The sequence below is a fragment of the Mus musculus genome, chromosome 7, assembly GCF_000001635.26.
Source record: "Mus musculus strain C57BL/6J chromosome 7, GRCm38.p6 C57BL/6J".
NCBI lineage: Eukaryota > Metazoa > Chordata > Mammalia > Rodentia > Muridae > Mus > Mus musculus.
The window spans coordinates 48,386,812-48,411,828 of NC_000073.6; the positions used below are offsets into that span (position 1 = coordinate 48,386,812).

The 25,017-nt window shown below is 42.3% G+C and overlaps 1 protein-coding gene and 1 pseudogene across 1 annotated transcript; one reads left to right on the forward strand and one right to left on the reverse strand.

The window, feature by feature from the left end:
* Positions 1-1,714: 1,714 nt before the first annotated feature.
* On the forward strand, positions 1,715-2,837 carry Mrgprb8 (MAS-related GPR, member B8). The gene has a single exon (NM_207539.2). It carries the CDS (start codon positions 1,772-1,774, stop codon positions 2,762-2,764), a length of 993 nt encoding a protein of 330 aa, NP_997422.1. The 5' UTR covers positions 1,715-1,771; the 3' UTR covers positions 2,765-2,837.
* A 9,536-nt stretch (positions 2,838-12,373) lies between these two features.
* On the reverse strand, positions 12,374-13,476 carry Gm51465 (annotated as a pseudogene).
* Positions 13,477-25,017: the final 11,541 nt, after the last annotated feature.

Here is a 25,017-nt window from a genome sequence, read left to right on the forward strand (position 1 = left end):
ATGAGCTCCCAGGCTGGGCAGACCCCTATCCTCTGGCCGGTAAAGTGGCCGGATGTCTGGGGCCTGTGCAGAATACTCTCGGAGGGGTCCCGGAACCCAGTTTTCTGGTCTTTAGTGTACATCCTTTGCAGAAAGGATCACAGGTTCATTGAAAGAATCATCAGTAATGATTTTTTTCTATGTGTTTTACAATACTAAATTTGTCCTAAAATATTTGCAAATATTTACTCAGAATTCTCAGATAATCTTGTCATAATGATTCACTTATTCATTTGTGAATTTTATCACCTTCTCTTTGTATTTTTATAGACAGACAGACACTTGTGATATAGCAACAGACATCAGAAAATTGCTTAAGGTTCTCAAAAATGTTTTGCTTTCTAGTTTCAAATTAGAATTCCAGATGGCTGGGTTACATTATCCTATAGGTCTGGTTGTTTCCACACTCTTTGTATGTCTCATTCATTATTTCCATATTTTTAAACTTGATAGCCTCCTTTATACCAGAACTGAAAGGATCCATTGGTCATGCTTCTGGCTTCCAAGATCCTGCATCAGATCTGACTTGTGAGAAAGAACTTGAGGTTCTGTCTTAGTTACTGTTCTATTGCTGAGAAGAGACACCGTGGCAATGGAAATTTTGGGACCTTGCTTCCAGTTTTAGAGGGTGAATCCATGGCCTGGATTCACTGGGAGCAAAGCAGAAAGTAGACAGGCACATTTCTGGAGCATTTGTTGAAAGCTTACATCTTTTTAAAAGTTACAGGCACAGATAGAAAAGGAGACTGACTCTTGTGTGGGCTTTTGTAAACTCAAAATCTTCTCCAACAAGGTCATATCTCATAACTGTTGCACATAACTTTTCACTACCCTGCCTAAATACTGAGTTTGGGCCACACTACCAGCCCAGCTTCCCTTGAATCCACACATAAATGACACAAGCAGTTGTTTCTTTTCAACTTCCCTTTATGGAACAATTACGGAGTGGTACTATCTCCCTGACTTGTGAGAGAAAGAACTTGAGGTTCTGACTAAGTTACTGGAAAAAAACATACCCTTAACATTACACTTAGCTCCACACCTCCCACTTGCCCTAAACATTAGTGAGTCATCTCATCTAGCCCCTGATAATACCACTGACCTGTCTGTAGAAACAGCCTATGTGGCCACTCCATTTTGAGATCTCAAATGGCTCTTCAACCCTCCTCCACCAGAAGTATGGCAAAGCTCTCCTTTCCTCTCTTGCATCTCTCTGCTTGACTCCAGGTACCCAAAAGTCCTGTAAATCACCCTTTGCCCTCCCCCCTGACCAGCAGAGGGCCAATGTCTTTCTTTAGCAACATATCAATAACTGATTGGGGAGCAGGACCTTAGCATCAGAATTACCCCTACATATAACCCTTCTCCAAACAGTTCCACCAAACAGTGACTGTATATTCAAATGTATGGATTGATGGATGCCATTATACTCAAACCCCTACAGGTTCAGTGTTCCATTTCATTCTGCCACACAACATGAGACACTTGGGGTGTATACTTGGACCATCAACTACATTCGTGTTAGTACATGACATGGATTGTAGATAACCCAAATAAATTCAGACTGGTTTTAAAAGAAGTCTCTAAACATACTGGTTTTGATAAATTTCTTAAGCTCATTTTCCATCATTTTGTGCCATATCAGCTTACAAATATCAGGGTGGTCTTGTGAATTAGAGAATGCAAAGCATGCGATTATGTCTTGTTTTTTATTCCAGGAGTGTTCCCAAACATGGATTCAAGCTTCCCAGACTGGAATATTGAATTCAGAGAACAGAATGAAAGCTACTTCATGGAATCTTCATCTTGTGACATGTCCCTTGCCATGAGTTTGCTTTCCATTATCATTGCCATCATTGGACTGACAGGAAATGTCATAGTGCTGCAGCTTCTGGGCTTCCACATGCACAGGAATGCCTTCTCTGTCTACATCTTCAACCTGTCTGGGGCAAACTTCCTCTTCCTCTGCACTCACATTGTATTTTCCCTGGAAAATCTCATTAGGCAGTTTCACTACATCGACATTCACATGGCGTTGTTTTCTGTCAATGTGACCATACTGGCATACCTTGCAGGGGTGAGCATGATCACAGCCATTAGTGTGGAGTACTGGTTGTCTGTCCTTTGGCCCACTTGGTATCATGCCCAACGCCCAAAACACACATCAACTGTCATTTGTACTCTGCTCTGGGTTTTTTCCCTTCTGTTGACCCTTTGGAATTGGATAATTTGTAAAGTGCTGGATTATATTTATAACTGGGATATGTGTTGGAAACTTGCTCTCATCATAGTTGTATGGTTACTTGTTTTATTTGTGGTTCTTTCTAGATCCAATCAAGCCCTGCTGTTCAGGGTCTTCTGTGGTTCACAGCAGACACCTGTGACCAGGCTGCTTGTGACCATTATGCTTACAGCACTGGTCGTCTTGATCTGTGGCTTTGGGATTGGCATATGCTTCTTTTACTGGAAGAAAGAAGAGAATTCAATTATGCCTTGTGGTTATTTTTATGAGACAATTCTCCTACTATCCGGTGTTAACAGCTGTGCCAATCCTATCATTTGCTTATTTGTTGGCTCAATTAAGCACTGCCAATTCCAGTGTGGGACTCTCAGGCTGATTCTTCAGAGAGCCATTCAAGAGAGCCCTGAGGAAGAAGATGAAGAAGTTGAAGAAGTTGTAGAACAAGAAGGAGGTGAAGAAGATGAAGAGAGTACTACACTCTAGTGATGCAACTGAGAGCTGCTGTGATGATACACAAGAGAACTTATAGGACAAATTTGCCCTTATCCTTTTGGGGCATTTCTACAACCCTGCTGAGTTGATGGCCTGAGGTGAAATCAGTTGGGATATTAACCATTCCCTTGAAAGTAGATCAGTACACCACTTTTAATAGAAATAGTGTGTTGAACGTTCCTACTCTCCTCTTAATGACGCTTCACTGGATCCCCTTGAGATGAGACCCACTGTAATAATTATGGGTCCAGGACTGCTCCCATTTTTGACAAGCCCCTTCTTCATCCAAAGATCAATAGTCTTCAGGTAATAACTGATTATCATTGGTCACTGAACTTGATAGTGATGAAAGGTATATGACATTTTTAACAATTTATCATCTCTACAGATGATAAATAAGAATTTAATAGATCCACATTTGTAGTTTCCTTTAGTATTTGTATGACTTAGAATATTCTCTAACTTAATAAATATCTTTTAGGCAATTTGTGCCTGTTCTAGTTTCCTTTTCTATTTCATGGGAAAACATTTTGACCACAAACATCCTAGGAGATAAAATGGGTTATCTGGCTTATCCTCTCAGTACAGAGTCCATCAGTGAAGGAAGTCATGTCAGGAACTCAAGCAGCACAAGGAACAGTGTCTACAGGAAACTCTCCTTCCTAGCTGCAATTCTGGATTGGTTACAGGTCCTGCTTAGGTAGCTTTTTGGTGCAACTTACCATAGGCCATGTTTGCTTGCATTAACTTATGGTAAAGATAATTCCTCATAGTCATGCCCACAGGCCAAGATAATCTAGGCAATTCCTCAGTTGTGATTTCTTCTCTCACATGACTTTAATCTGTGTCACGATAAAAATTGAGGCTCACCAGGACACTCTGCCCTCTTCTATTTAAAAGACATTTCACTATTGAACAATAAAGTTTTCTTTCTTTGTTCTCAGCATATTAATATCATAATATTCAAGACAATTCAACCTTAAATGTCCCAGGGCCTTTATAAAACCCAGTAATTTAAATTTTAAGGTCAATTGAAAGTTACATCATGCAACTAAACTGGAATCTTGAAGTGGACAGCTTTCCATTGTTCCCTATAGAAAACCTTGGTTAATATCCCAAATACAGGTGTTTCCTCTTCTTTCCCTTTGTCCTGCTTTTCTCTCTCTGAGGATTATCTAATTATTTATGGCATGCTTTCCATGACGTCAACAGGACTAATTCTCTTGAAACAAAACTTTTGCATATTGACATTATTTTTGTAACTCATAGCCATTATTACTAGGCATATTCTAATTACTTTCTTGTGTAAATTGATATTTCATGTTTAAATGATGTAGTATTTTATAATTTCAACTAAAGATTGATTATGAAAAAGCAACATGCAAAGATCTAAGAAAGTAGTTTAACAATGTGTTTAAATGCATATGGCTGAAAGAATCCAATCATAATTGAGTTACTATTTCCTTATATTTCTATGGGTCCTTTGGCCCTTCTGAAATCTTTTTTTTCCTCAGAGATTTCTGCTGTTAATATTTCTTTAAACATATACATTTAGATGGGCTAGAGATGGATTCATTTTTTAGGAGCACTTGCTGCCCTTGCTGAAGACTGGAGTATGGTCCCTAGAATGAATGCAGGGCAATTCTCAGCTGCCTATATCTCTAGTTCCAGAACACTCACAACTCTCTTCTAGCCTATGGACTTACCACAAGTACCAGTGAACACTCACATAGAGGCATACATTTATACAGAAAAAAAATTTAAAATAATTTTATTTATTTACATTGCAGCCTTTGCCCCCCCGTTTGGGTCACCCCTCCAATATTTCCTCATCACAATCCAACCCCCTCTTGCCTCCTAGAGGGTGCTTCTCCTCTCCCTCCTCCACCAAGCACCCCCTTTCTCTGGAATTTCAGGTTTCTGAGGTATTAGACACATCTTCTCCCACTGAGGCCAAACCAGGAAGTCCTCTGCTATCTATGTGCCCTGGGGTGTTATACCAGCCTACGTATGCAATCTGGTTACTGGCTCAGACTCTGGGAGTTCTCAGGGGTCTGGGTTAGTAGTGATTGCTAAGCTTCCTATGGTGTTGACTTCCATTCAACTTCTTCAATCTTTCTGTTAATTCAACCATAAGGTTCTCCAACTTCAGTCAATGATTCGGTATAAATACCTGAATCTGTCTCAGTTAGCTGCTGGTAAGGCCTCTCACATGACAACCATGCGAGACCCTTGTCTTAAGCACACCATAATGTCACATAACCATGGTGCCTACCCATAAGATGGATCCAAGGTTGGGTTGGTCAATGATTGGATTTTCCTTCAGTCTCTTCTCCACTTCTGTCCCTACAGTTCTTTAATACAGAAACAATTCTGGGTCAGAAACTTTTACTGTGGGTTTGGTAACCCCGTTCCTTTACTTGAGGCCCTGTCTGTCTAGTGAAGGTGGACTCTTCTAGTTCACTTTCCCAAATGTTGGACATTTTAGCTAAGGTCAGCCCCAGGGAGTCCTGGGAGTCTCTCACCTCCAAGGTGTCTTGTACTTTCTAGAAGGTATCCCCACATCCTAACCCCCAGAGATTGCATATTTCCACTCATTCTTTCTGACCCTCTGGGCTTGTCTGCTTTTCTGGTCCCCATACCTTATCCTGTTCTTTAGGTAATCCTATGTCAAATTTTCTGAGGAACTGCCAGACTGATTTCCTGAGTAGTTGTATCAGTTTGCAATCCCACCAATAATGGAATAGTGTTCCTCTCTCTCCATTTCCTTGCCAGCATCTGCTGTTACCTGATTTTTTCAACTTAGTCAGTCTGACTGGTGTAAGGTGGAATCTCAGGGTTGTTTTGATTTGCATTTCCCTGATGACTAAGGATGTTGAACATTTCTTTAGGTTCTTCTCTGCCATTCAGTATTTCTCATTTGAGAATTCATTGTTTAGCTCTGTGCCCCATTTTTAATAGGGTTATTTGATTCTCTGGAGTATATGTTCTTGAGTTCTTTGTATATATTGGATATTAACCCTTTATCAGATGCAGGATAGGTAAAGGTCTTTTCCCAATCTGTGACTTGCCATTTTGTCCTATTGACAGTGTCCTTTGCCTTACAGAAGCTTTCCAATTTTATGAGGACTCATTTGTTGATTCTTGATCTCAGAGCATAAGCCACTGGTGTTCTTTTCAAGAAATTTTCTCCTATGCCCATGTGTTCAAGGCTCTTCCCTACTTTCTCCTCTATTAGTTTCAGTGTATCTGGTTTTATGTGGAGGTCCTTGATCCACTTGGACTTGAGCTTTGTAAATGGAGTTAAGAATGTGTCATTTAGCATTCTTCTACTAGCTAACCTCCAATTAAACCAGTATTATTTGTTGAAAACAGTATGTACTCTTGCTGGATTTTTTTTTTTAATCTTAGTTGCTTTCACTACGTCTGTCTGTTCATTTGTGCAGCTGTCCACTGTATCTGGATATTTCCTGTAGTTATCCACTACCTCTAGCTCTCATATTCCTTCCACAGTGATCCCTGAGCCTTGTTAGTGGAGGTAATAATATAGAGGCCTCTGTTACATCTGTATAGTATCTAATCTCTCAGATTCATCATTTTTATTAATATTTTTATTATATACATCTCTTGGGAAGTTATTACTATCATCATCATCATCAACATCATCATGTAATCTGTTTTTACAGTCCAGTCTTTATCCACCCCCTTGTCTACCCAAGTCAGTCCCTTATAACATTACTACTCCCTCTTCTTCAAGAGTATGTCCTCATCCCCCCACACTCACCTCACTAGACCTACCTCCTCCTTGGGGTATCAAGTCCCTTGAAGTCTAGGCACATCTCCCACTGAGGCCATACGAGGCAGTTCTCTGCTCTATTGTGTCTGGGGCTTCATATCAGCTACTGTATGCTGCCTGGTTGGTGGTGTAGTGTCTGAGATATCTCAGAGGTCCAGGTCAGTTGAGACTGCTGGTCTTTCTATGAGATCACAGTCCTCCTCATCTTCAAGCTGTTACCTTATTCAAGCATAGGGATCCCTGGCTTCTATCCATTTGTTGGGTGTAAGTATCTGCATCTGAATCCTTCAGCTGCCTATTGAGTCTATCAGAGGGCTGCCATGCTAAGCTCCTGTCTGTAAGCACATGATAGTATCAGGAGTATTGTGAGGCCTTGGAACCTCCCCTTGAACTAGAACCCAATTTGGACTGGTCACTCTTCCTCCTTACTCCAAGTCCCTTCACTTTTGTCCCTGAAGTTCTTTTTGACCGGAACAATTCTGGGTCAGAGTTTTTTACTGTGGGGTGGCAACTCCATCCCTCCACTTGATGCCCTGTCATTTCTATTGGAGGTGGAGTCTACAAGTTTCCTCTCCCCATTGTTGTGGGGCAGTTAGCGTTGGGGAATAAAGGGAGTGTGAGAAAACCCATGTCCTGCCAGAGTTCCAGTGCTCTGGGTGGGAAGATTTGGGAGGACTCCCACATGCTTTCCACACAATCTCAGGTGAGTGTCTGGCTGTGGGAAGCCACAGAACCTACCTCTCCAGGGGGTGGACGAGGGTCGGTCCAAGGTCTCTGGGCCTCACAGAGGCCAGAGATAGCAGGTTCTCAGTCTTGGACATCCCAGACATTGCTGGACACCACTGAAGAGCTGAGACCAAAATGGAGGCCCCAGGGGGCAGGGTGGCTTGGTCATCCCCAGGGATGAAGAAAGGAGATAGCAGGGAGAGAGGGGACACTGGGTAGTTCCCATGGGGGTGATAATCCTTTGTCTGGTCCATGGCTGGAGCACTGGGAGGCCTTTCTGAGGGAGGTTAGACTCGACTCTTTAGGCGAAAGCATAGCCTATCATTCAAGCATGGCAGGGCTTGATGATCTGAGAGAGTCTATGGTTTTAGTGTTTTATTGTAGAAAGGCAGGTAGAAAGAGAGAAGGTAGAAAAAAAAAGAGAGAGATAGTCCATGACCACATGGAGAGAGGGGGGAAGGGAGAGAAAGAAGGAGGGCTAGAGATGAGAGTAAGAAAGGTAAGAGCTTAAAGAGAGGGAGGAGGGGCCAACAGCCCCTTTTATAGTGGGCTGGACTATCTTGCTGCTGCAAGGTAACTGTGGGGAGGAACATACCTGGCTATAGTTAGGTAACTGTGGGGATGGAGTCTAGCCAGAATGCCAGAAGCTTGGTACACTATCTGTGTGACTTATAGTCACAGTATTATGGAGTTGTCTGTGGTGTCAAGCACCTGTCTCTGGGAATGTGGCTCACTGTTCTGTCCCTTGTAGAGTTTTCAACTGGGTCTCTGCTGGATCCCCAGAGCAAGCCTCATTCAACCCAAACAGGCTGCCTTTCATGGTCCCACACATTGTTGGGCATTTCATCTGAGTCCCTAGTGTGTCTCACTTCCCAGGTCTCTAGTACATTCTAGAGGGTTCCCCATCTCCTAACTTCCAAGGTTGCCTGTATTCCATTCTTTCTGCTGGCCCCCAGGGCTTCACTACAGATTCTACCCTCCCAATAACTGACCATGTTCCTTTCCACACTTGCCCCCTCTCTGCCTAAGGCCCCTCTCTCCATCTGTTGACTGTGATTGTGTTTGTCCCCCTCCCAAAGAGGATTGACTCATCCTCACTTAGGCACTTCACCTTGTTAACATTCCTGAGTCCTGTGGATTATATCCTGGGTATGCTGTAATTGTTTGTCTAATATCTACTTATTAGTGAGTACATACCATGTATGTCCTTTTGGGTCTGAGTTACCTCACTCAGGATGATATTTTCTAGTTCCATCCATTTGCCTCTAAAACTCGTGATGTCCTCATTTTTAATACCTGAATAGAATACCATTGTGTAAATGAACCACATTTTCTGTATACAATATACAGTTAATGGACATCTGGGTTGTTTCCAGCTTCTCTCTATCACAAATAAGGCTACTATGAACATAGTGGAACACCTGCCTTTGTGACATGGTGGGGCATCTTTTGGCTGTATGCCCAGAAGTGATGTAGTTGGGTCTTCAGGTAAAACTATTTAAAATTTTCTAAGGAACCTCCAGATTGATTTCCAGAGTAGTTATATCAGTTTGCAACCCCACCAGCAATGAAGGAGTGCTTCTCTCTCTCTCCGCATTTTCACCAACACGTGCTGTCACCTGAGTTTTTTATCTTAGCCATATTGATTGGTATAAGTTGGATCACCAAGGACTTTGAATATTTCTTTAAGTACTTCTCAGCCATTCAAGATACCTCTGTTATGAGTTCTCTCTTTAGTTCTATACATTATATATTGATTGGGTTGTTTGTTTTATTGGAGTTTAGCTGTGGGCTATGGGGGTAGGTGAAAGAGGGGGAGGGAGAGTGCCCACGTCTGGCCAGAGTTCTTCTGTGCTCTAGGCAGGCAGACATGGGGGGGGGGCTTCCAGAAGCTTTCCACTCAGCCCCAGGTGGTCATGTAAGCCACTGACCCCACTCATCAGGGGGTAGACAAGGGGTAGCCACAATATCAGGGGACCCAGAGTGATACCCTCAGCCCCAGAGATACGGGACAGAGGGCAGAGGGAGAGAGGTTCCCACACAGGCAAAAGTTCTTAGTTCTGGCCTTGACTGGAGTACAGGAAGGCATTCCACTGGGAGATTTGAAACAGCTCATTAGAGGAAAGGTTATCCCATTGCCCAAGCGTAGCAGGCCTTGATGAACAGAGACAGTCTATGGTTTTAGAGCTTTATTGTAGAAAGGCAGGGAGAAAGAGAGAATGTAAAAGAGAGAGAGACCGGCCATGGCCAAGAGGAGAGAAGGGAGAAAAGGGGAGAGAGAGAAGGAAGGATAGAGAATAAGAAAGAGAGAGTGAGTGAGAGGGAGAGAAATTAAGAGGTTAGAGAGAAAGAGTGAGAAAATGATGAGTAGCGTGAGAGAAGAAATCGAGGTGGGGCCAAGAAGCCCCTCTTATGGTGGGCTGTTATCTTACTGTTGCTAGGTAAATGGGAGAAGACTAGCCTGAAGGTCATAAGCTTGGGACATTGTCTACATGACTACTAGCCACAGCTTCTCCTGTGGGGGCTGTAAGGATGGTAACTTTGATGGAAGCCAGGGTTCCAGGAGGCATGAGGGAATGAGTAACATCCCATGTAGGTGAACTATCACCACCAGTTCCCAGGGTTCCACACATCAACTCGACTGGAGACCAGACTGTCTGTGGATAGGCCAATGCCCCACATTTAGCTTCTTGAGTTCTTTATACATTTTGGATATTAGCCCTCTACCAGATGTGGTGTTAGTGAAGTTGTTTCCCAATCTGTTGCAATTTGTCCAATTGACTGTATCCTTTGACTTGCAGATGCCTTTTAAATTTCAAGAGATCCCATTTATCAGTTCTTGAGCTTAGAGCCTGAGCCATTGGAGATCTCTTTAGGAAATTGTCTTTTCCCATGTGTTCAAGCCTCTTTCCCACTTTCTCTTCTATTAGATTCAGTGTATCTGGTTTTATATTGAGGTTGCTGATCCACTTGGACTTAAGCTTTGTGCAAGGTGACAAAAATGGATCTATTTTCATTTTTCTACATACTGACTGACAGACAGACCAGCACCATTTATTGAAGATGCTTTCTTTTGTCCATTGAATATTTTTAGCATCTTTGTCAAAGATCTCGTGTCCAATTCTACTCCATTGATCAACCTGTCTGTCTCTGTGCCAATACTATGCAGTTTTTATCACTATAGAACAGTTTGATAGCATCAGGTCAGAGATGGTGATTCCCCCAGAAGTTCTTTTATAGTCAAGAATTGTTTCACTATCCTGGGTATTTTTGTTTTTCCATATGAAATTGAGAATAACCTTTTCTGTGTCTTTAAAGAATTGTGTTGGAATTCTGATGGGGATTTAATTGAATCTATAGCTTGCTTTTTGTATGATTCCATTTTTACTATGTCAGTCCTACCAATCCATGAGCATATAGGATCTCTCCATTTTCTTAGGTCTTCTTTGATTTATTTCTTGAGAGACTTGAATGTCTTGTCATACAGATCTTTCAACTGTTTTGGTAGAGTTACCCCAAGATATATTTGTGACTATTGTGAAGTGTATTGTTTCCCTATTTTCTTTCTCAGCCCCTTTGTAATTTGTATAGAGGAATGCTACTGATTTATTTGAATTAATTTTATATTTAGCCACTGTGCTGAAGTTGTTTATCACCTGTAGAAGTTCTCTGGTAGAATTTTTGGGGTCACATATATACTATCATATCATGTGCATGTAATGATACCTTTATTTCTTCTTTGTCAGTTTGTATCTCCTTTATCTCCTTTTGCTGTCTACATAAAGTTCTGCTTGACCCTTCCTGAGTGACCCAATTACTACTCTTTTTTCTTCCAACCCTGTGTTTTCAACATCCCTTCTCTGTTGCTCAGTCATTCACTATACTGAGAATATTACTTGGATTTTTGAGTTTTTCATTTCCAGCTTCATTTGGAGTTTTTCTTTTGCAATTTGAAGTTGGTTATCATATCTTGTATTAACTTTCTTACTTAATTTGTTCTGGTTCATGGTGAAAAACAAGATGATCAAAAGCCATCTAGGAGAGAAAAGGATTTATTTCATCATACAGCTTGTAGTATATCATGAAGGAAAGTCAGAACAAGAACTCAAGGCAGAGAACTCAAACAGGGAACTGAAGCAGTGGTTTTGGAGGATAGCTGATTACTGACTTTCTCTCCATGGCTAGCTGACTTTGTTCTTTTAGACAACACAGGACCACTAGCCAGGGATGACACCATCCACAGTGTGTTTAGACTGTCTACACCAATCATCAACTTGGCAAATGTCCCCAGACTTTCCTCCAGGAAAATCAGATGGAAATGGTCTCCCAATGGACTTTCCCTCTTCCTAGATATCTAGCTTATTTTAAGTTGACAAAAACACTAACCTTCATTCTTCCTCATCTCTTTTACTTTTCTTATTTCGTTTTAGTTATAATCATTCTACGAATTGTTGTCTGCATTCTTTTCATGTCATTTTCATTAGAACTTCAATATTCTATGATTAGTATTTTATAGAGTATGTAAGTTATTTTGGGTATTTTAATATTGCTTTTTTTTATTTGAATGAAATTTCCTTTATGCAAAATATTAAAAGGCAGTCACATTTCTAAAATAACAACATACATATAAAATTTTATTTATTAAGTAAGCTAAGTTAAAAGCTAAGTAATAAATCAAAACATCAATGTGGCAAATGTAGGAATGATGACACTCCAAAATCTACTGTTTTATAGGGAAAATCTCCTGTGAACTGTGTGGAAGTATCACCTGTTACTAAAATTGTTTTTGGCCTATTAGCTAAAGCAGGATAGAAGTCCAGCAGGCAGAGACAATTGTGTGATATAGTCAGGTGAGGGAGGGGATTCATCCTGCCTGCTGATGGAGACAGACATGAAAATGAGAAGAGGTAACCAGCCATGTAGTATGCATACCATAAAATAAATGGGTTAATTTTCTAGCTACTTGGGGAACAATACTAAGCTTATGACCTAAGCAGTTATTCATGAAATAATTAAGACTCACAGTCTTCATTTTAGAAACATAATCACAGGTGGAAAAAAACTGTGATTACTCTATTTCATTGAACATCAAAAACTACCAATCATTTGTTCCTTTTCTTGTACATCATTCTATATCCACATTCTTCGTATCTTATTGGATTGCTGAATGTTTTTGGTGTGACACTCTCTACAAATATTTATCCTTGGTTACTGCTTTTAGAGTTGAATGTCTTTCTAGGTGTCTCTTGTTAATCTTGTTTGTATAGCTCAAAGAAGCTTCCCTTTTCTGTGAAGATAAAAATTGTTTCCAGTCCTCAGAAGCAGAATTCTCAGAAGCTGTTTTGATTTCTTTATTGAGGAATCAATGCACATATAGTGTTAGTATGTTGATTGCATTTTCTTCTTTGTTGTAGCTAGTTTTCTACTTTCAACCATGGTACTTACAACATTTGGACTGCAGCTAAACCATGGGTATGGATTTGCTCTGTCTGCTGGTATTTATGACTCAGACCACGGAGCCTGAATATTCAGGTGACATGTGGTACCTCAAAAGACTCTGGTGGGGAGTTGACTAGGATTTAATAAGTTTCCTAGAGAGTGCTAGTGGCATATAGAAGGCACAAGTCTCTGGCAAGGAGAAGTAGTACTTGGGCAACCTTAATGCAGTTCTGTGACCTTTGAAATTCTTTAAAACACAATGGTGTGTATTTGACATTACACTCACACAGAAAATTGTGTTGATATACTAAGATAATTCTATGTCCCCTGATTTCCTTCCAGAACTCCTAGAAACCATTGACTGTCTTGTCTGTCATGATAGATGTTTTTGTCCTCTTAGTATTTCATTTTATTAAAGGATCCAGGTTGCATTAGGAGAATTTCATTCTGTTACCATTTATGCTTCCTCTATTCCTTCTTATAGTGAACTAATTTATTATCAGTGAGGATTAATGGCTTATTTTATATGGATACTCCATTGTTTGGTTAGGCACTCATCTATGAACAATATTTTGGCTCCCTCTAGCTGTGGTAAGAAGATTAAGTGCATCAAAGCTGTTGGAATGTTTTGTGGGAACTTAGGCTTGATCCCATGATTTCACATACCTTTCCCTTTCACATACCTTTCCCAACAGGCTTCTGCTACAGATAGGTTGAGGTTTATATGGGAATGACTGACCATCTACCAACCACAATTTTTCCAGTGAGCTTTAGGGGCCTTGCTTAATGTTGAGTGGGACCAGGAAGATATAATTTGTCTTGGTCTTTTCAAGAAGCCTTTAAAACGTATTGTATGCTTTGTGGCTTAATTTGACCCTGACTTTCTCCCAAAGACCACATTTCCAAACACTACTGTAATGGGAGACATAGGAATTTGAATGGAGAATACCACTCAGTGCATTAACATGGCATCTTGCTAGTTTGATACTAATGTTAGTCTTAGCTTTGGACAGCAAGGCATCTGTGACATGATGAAGTTAATTTGCTGTTGGCTCTTTTCCCATCTTGATGACACCATGATACTGAACAGTTTTCATTTTTCTTTTTTTTTTAATTTTTTTATTAGGTATTTAGCTCATTTACATTTCCAATGCTATACCAAAAGTCCCCCATACCCACCCACCCCCACCCCCCTACCCGCCCACTCCCCCTTTTTGGCCCTGGCGTTCCCCTGTTCTGGGGCATATAAAGTTTGCGTGTCCAATGGGCCTCTCTTTCCAGTGATGGCCGACTAGGCCATCTTTTGATACATATGCAGCAAGAGTCAAGAGCTCTGGGGTACTGGTTAGTTCATAATGTTGTTCCACCTATAGGGTTGCAGATCCCTTTAGCTCCTTGGGTACTTTCTCTAGCTCCTCCATTGGGAGCCCTGTGATCCATCCATTAGCTGACTGTGAGCATCCACTTCTGTGTTTGCTAGGCCCCGGCATAGTCTCACAAGAGATAGCTACATCTGGGTCCTTTCGATAAAATCTTGCTAGTGTATGCAATGGTGTCAGCGTTTGGATGCTGATTTAATTCACTGGGGGAAATTCTAAGTAGCTTTGCTTTTGTATCCAAAGATAAATCTTTATTTTGTATTGTTAGAAACTTTCACCTGACTTTATAAGTACCTGATGACTTTGGGTCCTGTTCAGTATATGTGATAATTCCTACTGTTCTTTCTCATCAGAAGTTAGTGCCATCAGTCTTTTTTAGATTCCTGTGGGCATTCTGTATTATCTCATTATATTTATTTTTAATTATCAATATCAGTTGCAAATCATAAAATAGTATTCTACTCATACTTCATGACTGTATGCTTTTTTACTTAGCTTTATATTTATTCTTTGTGAATTTTAAATTTATTCATTGTGAACAACTAGAAGGAGTTATTTATTCTTTGTGAATTCATCATGTATCCTAATCCCACTCTTCTCCCCATCTCTTCATACCTACCCTCTGCCTTTGAGACCTCCTCCCAAAAGAAGAAAATTTATTGTGGTAGCTGTAATTGTCATAGTGTGTCCTACAGTATGTCCTTTTGTCCACACTTCTTTACTTCGAAATGTTCATAAGGAGTCATTGGTCTGGTTCAAGGCTTCTGGCTTCATCTATACTATCAATACTTGAAATTTACTAGGACTCCTTTGGATAGCCTGCTCATATTCTGTGTCATGGAGACCCTGCTGGTTTGGATCTGTTAGACTAGTCCTTTCACATTCTCTAGAAGCTTATAAACAATGTTAAGTGTTGGGGTGGGCAAACTCAAAGTCCTAGATCTGAGCCTGGAAGGTAGATTAGCTGGTTCACAAGCCTTCTCTTCCACAGCCTTACCACTAGGGAAAGGTCTTTTAACACTGCTCTGTCTAGTTCATTCTGTACCACAACTAGTGAGGGGCAGAGCCACCTCTTCCACTCATTGCTGTGGGAGTCGGCCCACCCAACCCATGCCAACAGGGCCAGCTCTATTGTGCTTCCCATGTGAGTTGCAGAGTCTGCTCTCCCAAGTTCTGCAGCTGGTGAGGTGGAGGGCCAATTTTCCTGCCTGGAGCAGGTAGAAAATGGGAAAAGAGAAAGAGAGATCATCAGCTTTCCCTTTCTCATACCACCACACAGTAGAAGAAAGTATGGACAGCTCTCCTGGTCTCATGACCCCGGGGCCAGCTCACTTGCAACCCCTACAACAAAGGCCAGCTCCAGTCTGCTTCCTAGGAGAAAGAAGTGTGGGGTCATTCTCCCAATTGTTCCAGCTGGTGATGGGTGGGGTCATTTCTCTAGTGTTAATGTCTTTGGTGCTACTCTGGCAGGGTGTTCAAGTGAAGGGTGGAGCCATGTCTTCACAGTCATCAAATGTTAACAAGGCTCCAGGGGTAGCCCAAACCAGGGTTGACTGCCTAGACTTAGGCATAGCGTAGCTCCTTCACTTCAAGACCAAAAACCCAGACATGGCCTTCTGTAGCATCATGAGCCAGAACTTCACCAAAGCCCTGTTAGGAACTAAGGGGCTATAGGGGAAAAGGGGTGGGGGAGGATAGCCCATGTCTGGCCAGAGTTCCTCCTGTGCTCTGGTCAGGCAGACAGGTGAGGGCTTTCCACTTAGCCCTGTATGGGCATCTAAGCTAGTGACCACACTCAACGGGGGTGGACAAGGGGCAGCCCCTGAAACCAGGAGCCCCAGGATGACACCCTTGGCTCCAGGGTTATGGGAGGGAGGGCAGAGGGAGAGAGGTTCCCACGCAGGCAAAAGTCCTTAGTCTAGGCCTTGACTGGAGCACAGGAAGGCCTTCCATCAGGATATTAGAAATGGCTCATTAGGAGAAAGCCTATCCCATTGTCCAAGCGCAGCTGGCCTTGATGAAAAGAGACAGTCTATTGTTGGGAGCCGCCCCCACATTCGCCGTCACAAGATGGCGCTGACATCCTGTGTTCTAAGTGGTAAACAAATAATCTGCGCATGTGCCAAGAGTAATTTTCCACTACATGTACTCTGCCTTTCCCGTGACGTCAACTCGGCCATGGGCTGCAGCCAATCAGGGAGTGATACATCCTAGGCAGAGGATAATGATTCTGATTACTTAATAATGCTTTTAGATTGTTGTCAAATTTTATCTACTCATGTAGGGGTAAACCCTCGTGGCGTCAGGCCATTACAGGTCTGGCAAATGAATGTCACGCATATTTCCTCCTTTGGGAGAAATCAATATTTACATGTTTCTATTGACACCTGCTCTGGTGTAATGTTTGCCACACCTTTAACAGGAAAAAAAGCCTCACATGTGATTCAACATTGTCTTGAGACATGGAGTACTTGGGAGAAACCCAAACTCCTTAAGACTGATAATGGACCAGCTTATACATCTCAAAAATTCCAGCAGTTCTGCCATCAGATGGACGTAACCCACCTGACTGGACTTCCATACAACCCTCAAAGACAGGGTATTGTTGAGCGTGCGCATCGCACCCTCAAAGCCTATCTTATAAAACAGAAGAGGGAAATTGAAGAGACTCTACCCCGAGTACCAAGAGTGTCTGTGTCTATGGCACTCTTTACACTCAATTTTTTAAATATTGATGCTCATGGCCATACTGCGGCTGAACGTCATTGTTCAGAGCCAGATAGGCCCAATGAGATGGTTAAATGGAAAAATGTCCTTGATAATAAATGGTATGGCCCGGATCCTATTTTGATAAGATCCAGGGGAGCGGTTTGTGTTTTCCCACAGAATGAAGACAACCCATTTTGGATACCAGAAAGACTCACCTGAAAAATCCAGACTGACCAAGGGAATACTGATGTCCCTCGTCTTGGTGATGTCCAGGGCGTCAATAATAAAGAGAGAGCAGCGTTGGGGGATAATGTCGACATTTCCACTCCCAATGACGGTGATGTATAATGCTCAAGTATTCCCCTGCTTTTTTACCACTAACTAGGAACTGGGTTTGGCCTTGATTCAGATAGCCTTGGCTCTGTCTGGACAGGTCCAGACGACTGACACCATTAACACTTTGTCAGCCTCAGTGACTACAGTCATAGATAAACAGGCCTCAGCTAATGTCAAGATACAGGGTGGTCTCATGCTGGTTAATCAACTCATAGATCTTGTCCAGAAACAACTAGATGTATTATGGCAAATAGCTCAGCTGGGATGTGAACAAAAGTTTCCGGGATTGTGTGTTACTTCCATTCAGTATGAGAAATTTACTAGGGCAGCTAATTTGTCAAAAAGTCTTTTTCAGTATATGTTACAGAATTGGACGGCTGAATTTAAACAGATCCTTTGGGAATTGAGACTTCAGGTCAACTCCACGCGCTTGGACCTGTCCCTGACCAAAAGATTACCCAATTGGATCTCCTCAGCATTTCCCTTCTTTAAAGAATGGGTGGGATTGATATTATTTAGAGATACACTTTGCTGTGGATTAGTGTTGCTTCTTTGGTTGGTCTGTAAGCTTAAGGCCTAAACTAGGAGAGACAAGGTGGTTATTGCCCAGGCACTTGCAGTACTAGAACATGGTGCTTCCCCTGATATCTATGCTTAGGCAATAGGTCGCTGGCCACTCAGCTCTTGCATCCCACGAGGCTAGTCTCATTGCACGGGATAGAGTGAGTGTGCTTCAGCAGCCCGAGAGAGTTACACGGCTAAGCACTGCAGTAGAAGGGCTCTGCGGCATATATGAGCCTATTCTAGGGAGACATGTCATCTTTCAAGAAGGTTGAGTGTCCAAGTGTCCTTCTCTCCAGGCAAAACGACACGGGAACAGGTCAGGGTTGCTCTGGGTAAAAGCCTGTGAGCCTAAGAGCTAATCCTGTACATGGCTCCTTTACCTGCACACTGGAGATTTGACCTCTATCTCCACTCTCATTAATATGGGTGGCCTATTGCTCTTATTAAAAGGAAAGGGGGAGATGTTGGGAGCCGCCCCCACATTCGCCGTCACAAGATGGCGCTGACATCCTGTGTTCTAAGTGGTAAACAAATAATCTGCGCATGTGCCAAGAGTAATTTTCCACTACATGTACTCTGCCTTTCCCGTGACGTCAACTCGGCCATGGGCTGCAGCCAATCAGGGAGTGATACATCCTAGGCAGAGGATAATTCTCCTTAAAAGGGGGACGGGGTTTCCGCCATTCTCTCTCTTGCTTGCGCTCTTGCGCTTTTGCTCTCTGGCTCTGGCTCTTGCTTGCTTGCTCCTAAAGATGTAAACAATAGAGCTCTTGCTCTGGCGCTCTGGCGCGCTGGCGCTCTGGCTCCTAAAGATGTAAGCGGGGGGCCTTTCGTTTTTGGGGCTTGGGGCTTGCGCTCCTGGCTCCTGAAGATGTAAGCAATAAAGTTTTGCCGCAGAAGATTCTGGTTTGTTGTGTTCTTCCTGGCCGGTTGTGAGAACGCATTTAAGAGTTGGTGCCGAAACCCGGGACGAGAAATCCGGGACGAGAAAATCCGGGACGAGAAAATACAAGAAAACTCGGGACGGGAGTTTACCATCACCGGCGCAAGGAAGATCCCTCATTCCGGAACCAGAACTGCGGGTCACGGTAATAAAGGTTCCCGTAAAACAGACTGTTGAGAAAGATTCAACTGCATAAATTCAGAACTCTTCAGCTGGGGAACAGGAGTACCAGTGAGTACAGCTTTACAAGGTAAGTCTGGTCTTGAACTTTCTAAGAAAAGTCAAGACAGTCTATCAGAAGTAAAGTGGAAAATAGCTTTACAAGGTATGTTTGGCCTTAAACTTTTTCTAGTGTTAGGAGCCCTTTTGTTCTTTTTCACATGTTATCAAGTGGTTAAGATAGGGCTAAAAATTCTGGATGAAATTCAGGACAATCTATCAGAAGTAAAGCGGGGAGAGAGAGTAGGAGCAAAGAGGAAATATGGTTCACAAAATAAGTATACAGGCCTTTCCACGGGTCTTGAACCCAAGGAAAAGTTTAGGTCAGGTAAGAATACCTGGGGAGAGATTAAAAGAAAAAAAAAAAAGAAAAGAAAAAAGATCAATTAGCGGAGGTTTCTAACAGAAGGAGCCTATACTCATCACTAGGTGAGTTCAAGGAGCCAGTTCTTAATAGTTCTGAATCAGATGAAAAGGCTATTAGGGCCTGGAAGGCGCTCTCCCGAGCAGGTGAAGCCACTGGACAATTAACAAAGATCGTCCAGGGACCTTAGGAGTCCTTCTCAGATTTTGTGGCCAGTATGACAGAGGCAGGCTCTTACAGCCTACAAGGTCTTATTGTCCACCCTAGAGTTGTAGATCAGGATTGTAAAGGGGAACTTCAGGTCCTCTGTTCTTGTCCTCAAGTTGTCTTTTCTATATCACAAGGAGACAAAATAGCTCAACTAATAATTTTGCCAAGCCTACATGGCTGTTTTCCTTCCTCTGGTATTCCTTGAGCCGCCAGAGAGAATGGTTCTACTGAAAATGATTCTGATTACTTAATAATGCTTTTAGATTGTTGTCAAATTTTATCTACTCATGTAGGGGTAAACCCTCGTGGCGTCAGGCCATTACAGGTCTGGCAAATGAATGTCACGCATATTTCCTCCTTTGGGAGAAATCAATATTTACATGTTTCTATTGACACCTGCTCTGGTGTAATGTTTGCCACACCTTTAACAGGAAAAAAAGCCTCACATGTGATTCAACATTGTCTTGAGACATGGAGTACTTGGGAGAAACCCAAACTCCTTAAGACTGATAATGGACCAGCTTATACATCTCAAAAATTCCAGCAGTTCTGCCGTCAGATGGACGTAACCCACCTGACTGGACTTCCATACAACCCTCAAAGACAGGGTATTGTTGAGCGTGCGCATCGCACCCTCAAAGCCTATCTTATAAAACAGAAGAGGGAAATTGAAGAGACTCTAACCTGAGTACCAAGAGTGTCTGTGTCTATGGCACTCTTTACACTCAATTTTTTAAATATTGATGCTCATGGCCATACTGCGGCTGAACGTCATTGTTCAGAGCCAGATAGGCCCAATGAGATGGTTAAATGGAAAAATGTCCTTGATAATAAATGGTATGGCCCGGATCCTATTTTGATAAGATCCAGGGGAGCGGTTTGTGTTTTCCCACAGAATGAAGACAACCCATTTTGGATACCAGAAAGACTCACCCGAAAAATCCAGACTGACCAAGGGAATACTGATGTCCCTCGTCTTGGTGATGTCCAGGGCGTCAATAATAAAGAGAGAGCAGCGTTGGGGGATAATGTCGACATTTCCACTCCCAATGACGGTGATGTATAATGCTCAAGTATTCCCCTGCTTTTTTACCACTAACTAGGAACTGGGTTTGGCCTTGATTCAGATAGCCTTGGCTCTGTCTGGACAGGTCCAGACGACTGACACCATTAACACTTTGTCAGCCTCAGTGACTACAGTCATAGATAAACAGGCCTCAGCTAATGTCAAGATACAGGGTGGTCTCATGCTGGTTAATCAACTCATAGATCTTGTCCAGAAACAACTAGATGTATTATGGCAAATAGCTCAGCTGGGATGTGAACAAAAGTTTCCGGGATTGTGTGTTACTTCCATTCAGTATGAGAAATTTACTAGGGCAGCTAATTTGTCAAAAAGTCTTTTTCAGTATATGTTACAGAATTGGACGGCTGAATTTAAACAGATCCTTTGGGAATTGAGACTTCAGGTCAACTCCACGCGCTTGGACCTGTCCCTGACCAAAAGATTACCCAATTGGATCTCCTCAGCATTTCCCTTCTTTAAAGAATGGGTGGGATTGATATTATTTAGAGATACACTTTGCTGTGGATTAGTGTTGCTTCTTTGGTTGGTCTGTAAGCTTAAGGCCTAAACTAGGAGAGACAAGGTGGTTATTGCCCAGGCACTTGCAGTACTAGAACATGGTGCTTCCCCTGATATCTATGCTTAGGCAATAGGTCGCTGGCCACTCAGCTCTTGCATCCCACGAGGCTAGTCTCATTGCACGGGATAGAGTGAGTGTGCTTCAGCAGCCCGAGAGAGTTACACGGCTAAGCACTGCAGTAGAAGGGCTCTGCGGCATATATGAGCCTATTCTAGGGAGACATGTCATCTTTCAAGAAGGTTGAGTGTCCAAGTGTCCTTCTCTCCAGGCAAAACGACACGGGAACAGGTCAGGGTTGCTCTGGGTAAAAGCCTGTGAGCCTAAGAGCTAATCCTGTACATGGCTCCTTTACCTGCACACTGGAGATTTGACCTCTATCTCCACTCTCATTAATATGGGTGGCCTATTGCTCTTATTAAAAGGAAAGGGGGAGATGTTGGGAGCCGCCCCCACATTCGCCGTCACAAGATGGCGCTGACATCCTGTGTTCTAAGTGGTAAACAAATAATCTGCGCATGTGCCAAGAGTAATTTTCCACTACATGTACTCTGCCTTTCCCGTGACGTCAACTCGGCCATGGGCTGCAGCCAATCAGGGAGTGATACATCCTAGGCAGAGGATAATTCTCCTTAAAAGGGGGACGGGGTTTCCGCCATTCTCTCTCTTGCTTGCGCTCTTGCGCTTTTGCTCTCTGGCTCTGGCTCTTGCTTGCTTGCTCCTAAAGATGTAAACAATAGAGCTCTTGCTCTGGCGCTCTGGCGCGCTGGCGCTCTGGCTCCTAAAGATGTAAGCGGGGGGCCTTTCGTTTTTGGGGCTTGGGGCTTGCGCTCCTGGCTCCTGAAGATGTAAGCAATAAAGTTTTGCCGCAGAAGATTCTGGTTTGTTGTGTTCTTCCTGGCCGGTCGTGAGAACGCGTTTAAGAGTCTATGGTTTTAGAGCTTTATTGTAGAAAGTCAGGGGGGAAGAGAAACGGTAGAAAGAGAGAGAAACTGGCCATGACAAGAAGAGAGAAGGGGGAAAAGGAGAGAAAGAAGAAAGGCTAGAGTAAGAGGGAGAGAGCAAGAGGGAGAGAGTAAGAGGAGAGAATGAGGAGAGCAAGAGGAGAGTAAGAGAGCAAGGTGGGGCTAAGCAGCCCCTCTTATGGTAGGCTGTTATCTATTGTGTTGCTAGGTAACTGGGAGGAATCTAGTCTGAAGGTCAGTAGCTTGGGACATTGTTTATATGACTACTAGGCACACTTCTCCTGTGGGGGCTGTGGGGGCTGTGTGGGGTGTGGGGGTTGTGGGAGTGGTAACTTTGACAGGAGCCTTGAGTCCAGGAGACATGAGGGAACACCTACAGTGCCATGTAGGTGAATTATTACCACTCCAGGGTTCATACCTCAGTTCGACTGGAGACCAAACTGTCTGTGTATAGCCGATTGCCCCACAAAGCCCTAGATAACATAGCTTGCTAACCACCTCAGGCTTTTCCTCACTACTCTTGGGTGTCCAGTTCTGTCTCTCTTTACTTTACATACTTCCTTCTGTTTTTTCCCCTCTTTCATGTCTTCACCATTTACTTCCTCATCTTAATGGCATTAAATTCCTCTGGATGTTTGGGTTATGTCTGTCCTGCCCTTTCCATGTGGCACTGGGCAAGAGCCCTCGCAGACATTGTCTACTTGCCCAACTTCGGTGGTTCCTGACTAGGGGTCATCACATGATTGCTCTGCCAACCCAGACCTCATGATACTGGAATGGTGGTCATCTCAGGCATAGCCTGCCCACCTGGGCCCCATGGCACCAGGAAGAGTTTATATCTGTTTAAAAATAATTTTATGTATGTGTCTGTGAGTGCAGCTGCATGTGGAAGCCAGAAGAGGGCATTGGATCCCCTCAGACTGGAGTTACAGGCTGATATGAGTTGCCTTGCATGCATGCTTGCAAATAAACTATGGTCCTCTACAAAAGCAATACTGGCTTTAAACACTGAGCCATGTCTCCAAGCAGACAATTAAAAGCATCTCCCCAACATGTTGAGGGTCATCCTCCCAGCTTTGGATGTTAAAAAGTTTCGCAAATTTTCCCACAAATTACCAGCCTGAGGAGCACACTGCAAGCACTGGAACCCTGCTAGAGGAGTAAATTCAACAACACCCAAACTCTACTATTCCCCTTTCAGCCCCAAACATTTGTTACTTTCCAACTGAAATCAGGTTAGAAGAAATTATAAATAGCATAAAGTGAATATAAGATGAAGAACAAAAGGCAAATCCATAAATGAAACAGATTTTGTGAGTATTTATAACCACATAAATATCAGACCAACTTCGTGAAGAAATAGAGAAATAACTTGTGGTTCTATGCATGTAATTTGGCATTTTCCAATTAAAGTCTTTTGATCTTTTTCCATATTGACAAATACACAACAAAAATATGTTTGTTTTCAGAGATACTATATATAGAACTAATTATATGGTGATATTAGGTAACATGTAGAGAATGGAATCCAGATAACTTATTTAATTGTGTGTATGTTTATGTAATTTGGAACAAAGCTCTACAAATGGATGCAGTGTGCTGTAAATTTTTTAAAAAAGACTCAAAATATTAACTTCACTGTAGCCATGAAACGTGTTGATACATACAAGTGATACATTGGGTAGCCCAAAGATATATTTATTTTTGAGTCATAAAACCCAGTAATAATACCTTATACTGTTTGACATTGCTAACTATGATGGAAGTTTGCAATCAGAGAATAGTAATAGTTTAAATGGATGTGGACCAAATGTGATGCAAGAATAGAAACAAGGCAGAGGCCAAGCAACATACCAGTGAGAATACTGTGACTCAATCCCAGCACATGGACAGGAATTTACAGGTCTTTTCAAAATTTTTATAAATATCATTATATCACACTTTGTCACAAACTCTTACTCACCTCCTTTAAGCCCTGCTGAGTTTAAAGGAAGAGAACATAAACCGTGGAGTCACTCACTCTAAGGAAGTTTTCCTCCCCTTCAACCAGGCAAAGCTCCCACCTGTGAACTGGAAAATGTACAAGAGGTGAAAATATATTATATGACCATTCTGAGCTCTAATCAACCTGATTCCATCAAGAGTACTACACTTAGAAGTCCTGTGTTTCCTACACAGAAAGGAAAGGGACAGAGGATCCTGTCTGGATCTTTCTTGCTCCTAATATAGACTCTGTTTCCCCGCAAATATTCTAATTTAATACCAAAAAGAACACATCCTATGATATTCATAAGAAGGAAGACTATGTGCCTGCCTTGCTGAGTCTATATCAGACAAGTTTCAGCATTTTGCTTGCTTGGTAATAAAATATACATTTTAAGGACAAGCCTGTGTTAAATCTTTATCCACAAGATTGTTACTATCACTTTCATGTTTATTTTTTCAACCATTTTAATTTAGAAGAATGATGTCAGTTTTAATCAATATCCATGCACATTTGAGTTTAAGGTAGATTACCTTCCCATGCTTCCTTTCACAATGCCTTCCTTAAACTACCATAGGTATGCATCCCTCTTTGTTTCCTTTCCTCTTGCTCTGTTTCTCTTTGGTACTAACTTCTCATGGCAAGTTCATACAAGGGTCACTGGACTCAGATCTCTTGAAATTGAACTTCAGTCAGATTTTTGTTACTCCCTGTATCTTTAAAGCATTTATTACTTGACTAATTCATATTTTTCCAATTTTTATTAGGTATTTACTTCACTTACATTTCAAATGCTATCCCAAAAGTCTCCTATACACGCCCCCACTCCTGCTCTCCTACCCACACACTCCCACTTCTTGGCCCTGATGTTTCCCCTTTACTGGGGCATAAGCAGAATAATTCACATTTTATGTACAATGCCTGTAGAAGATTTCAATTTTAAATGCTGAAATGTTTTATAATTTTC

Bases quoted from the DNA above. Each gene is read 5' to 3' on its own strand.
- Mrgprb8 (NM_207539.2), top strand. From the start codon at position 1,772: ATGGATTCAAGCTTCCCAGACTGGAATATTGAATTCAGAGAACAGAAT.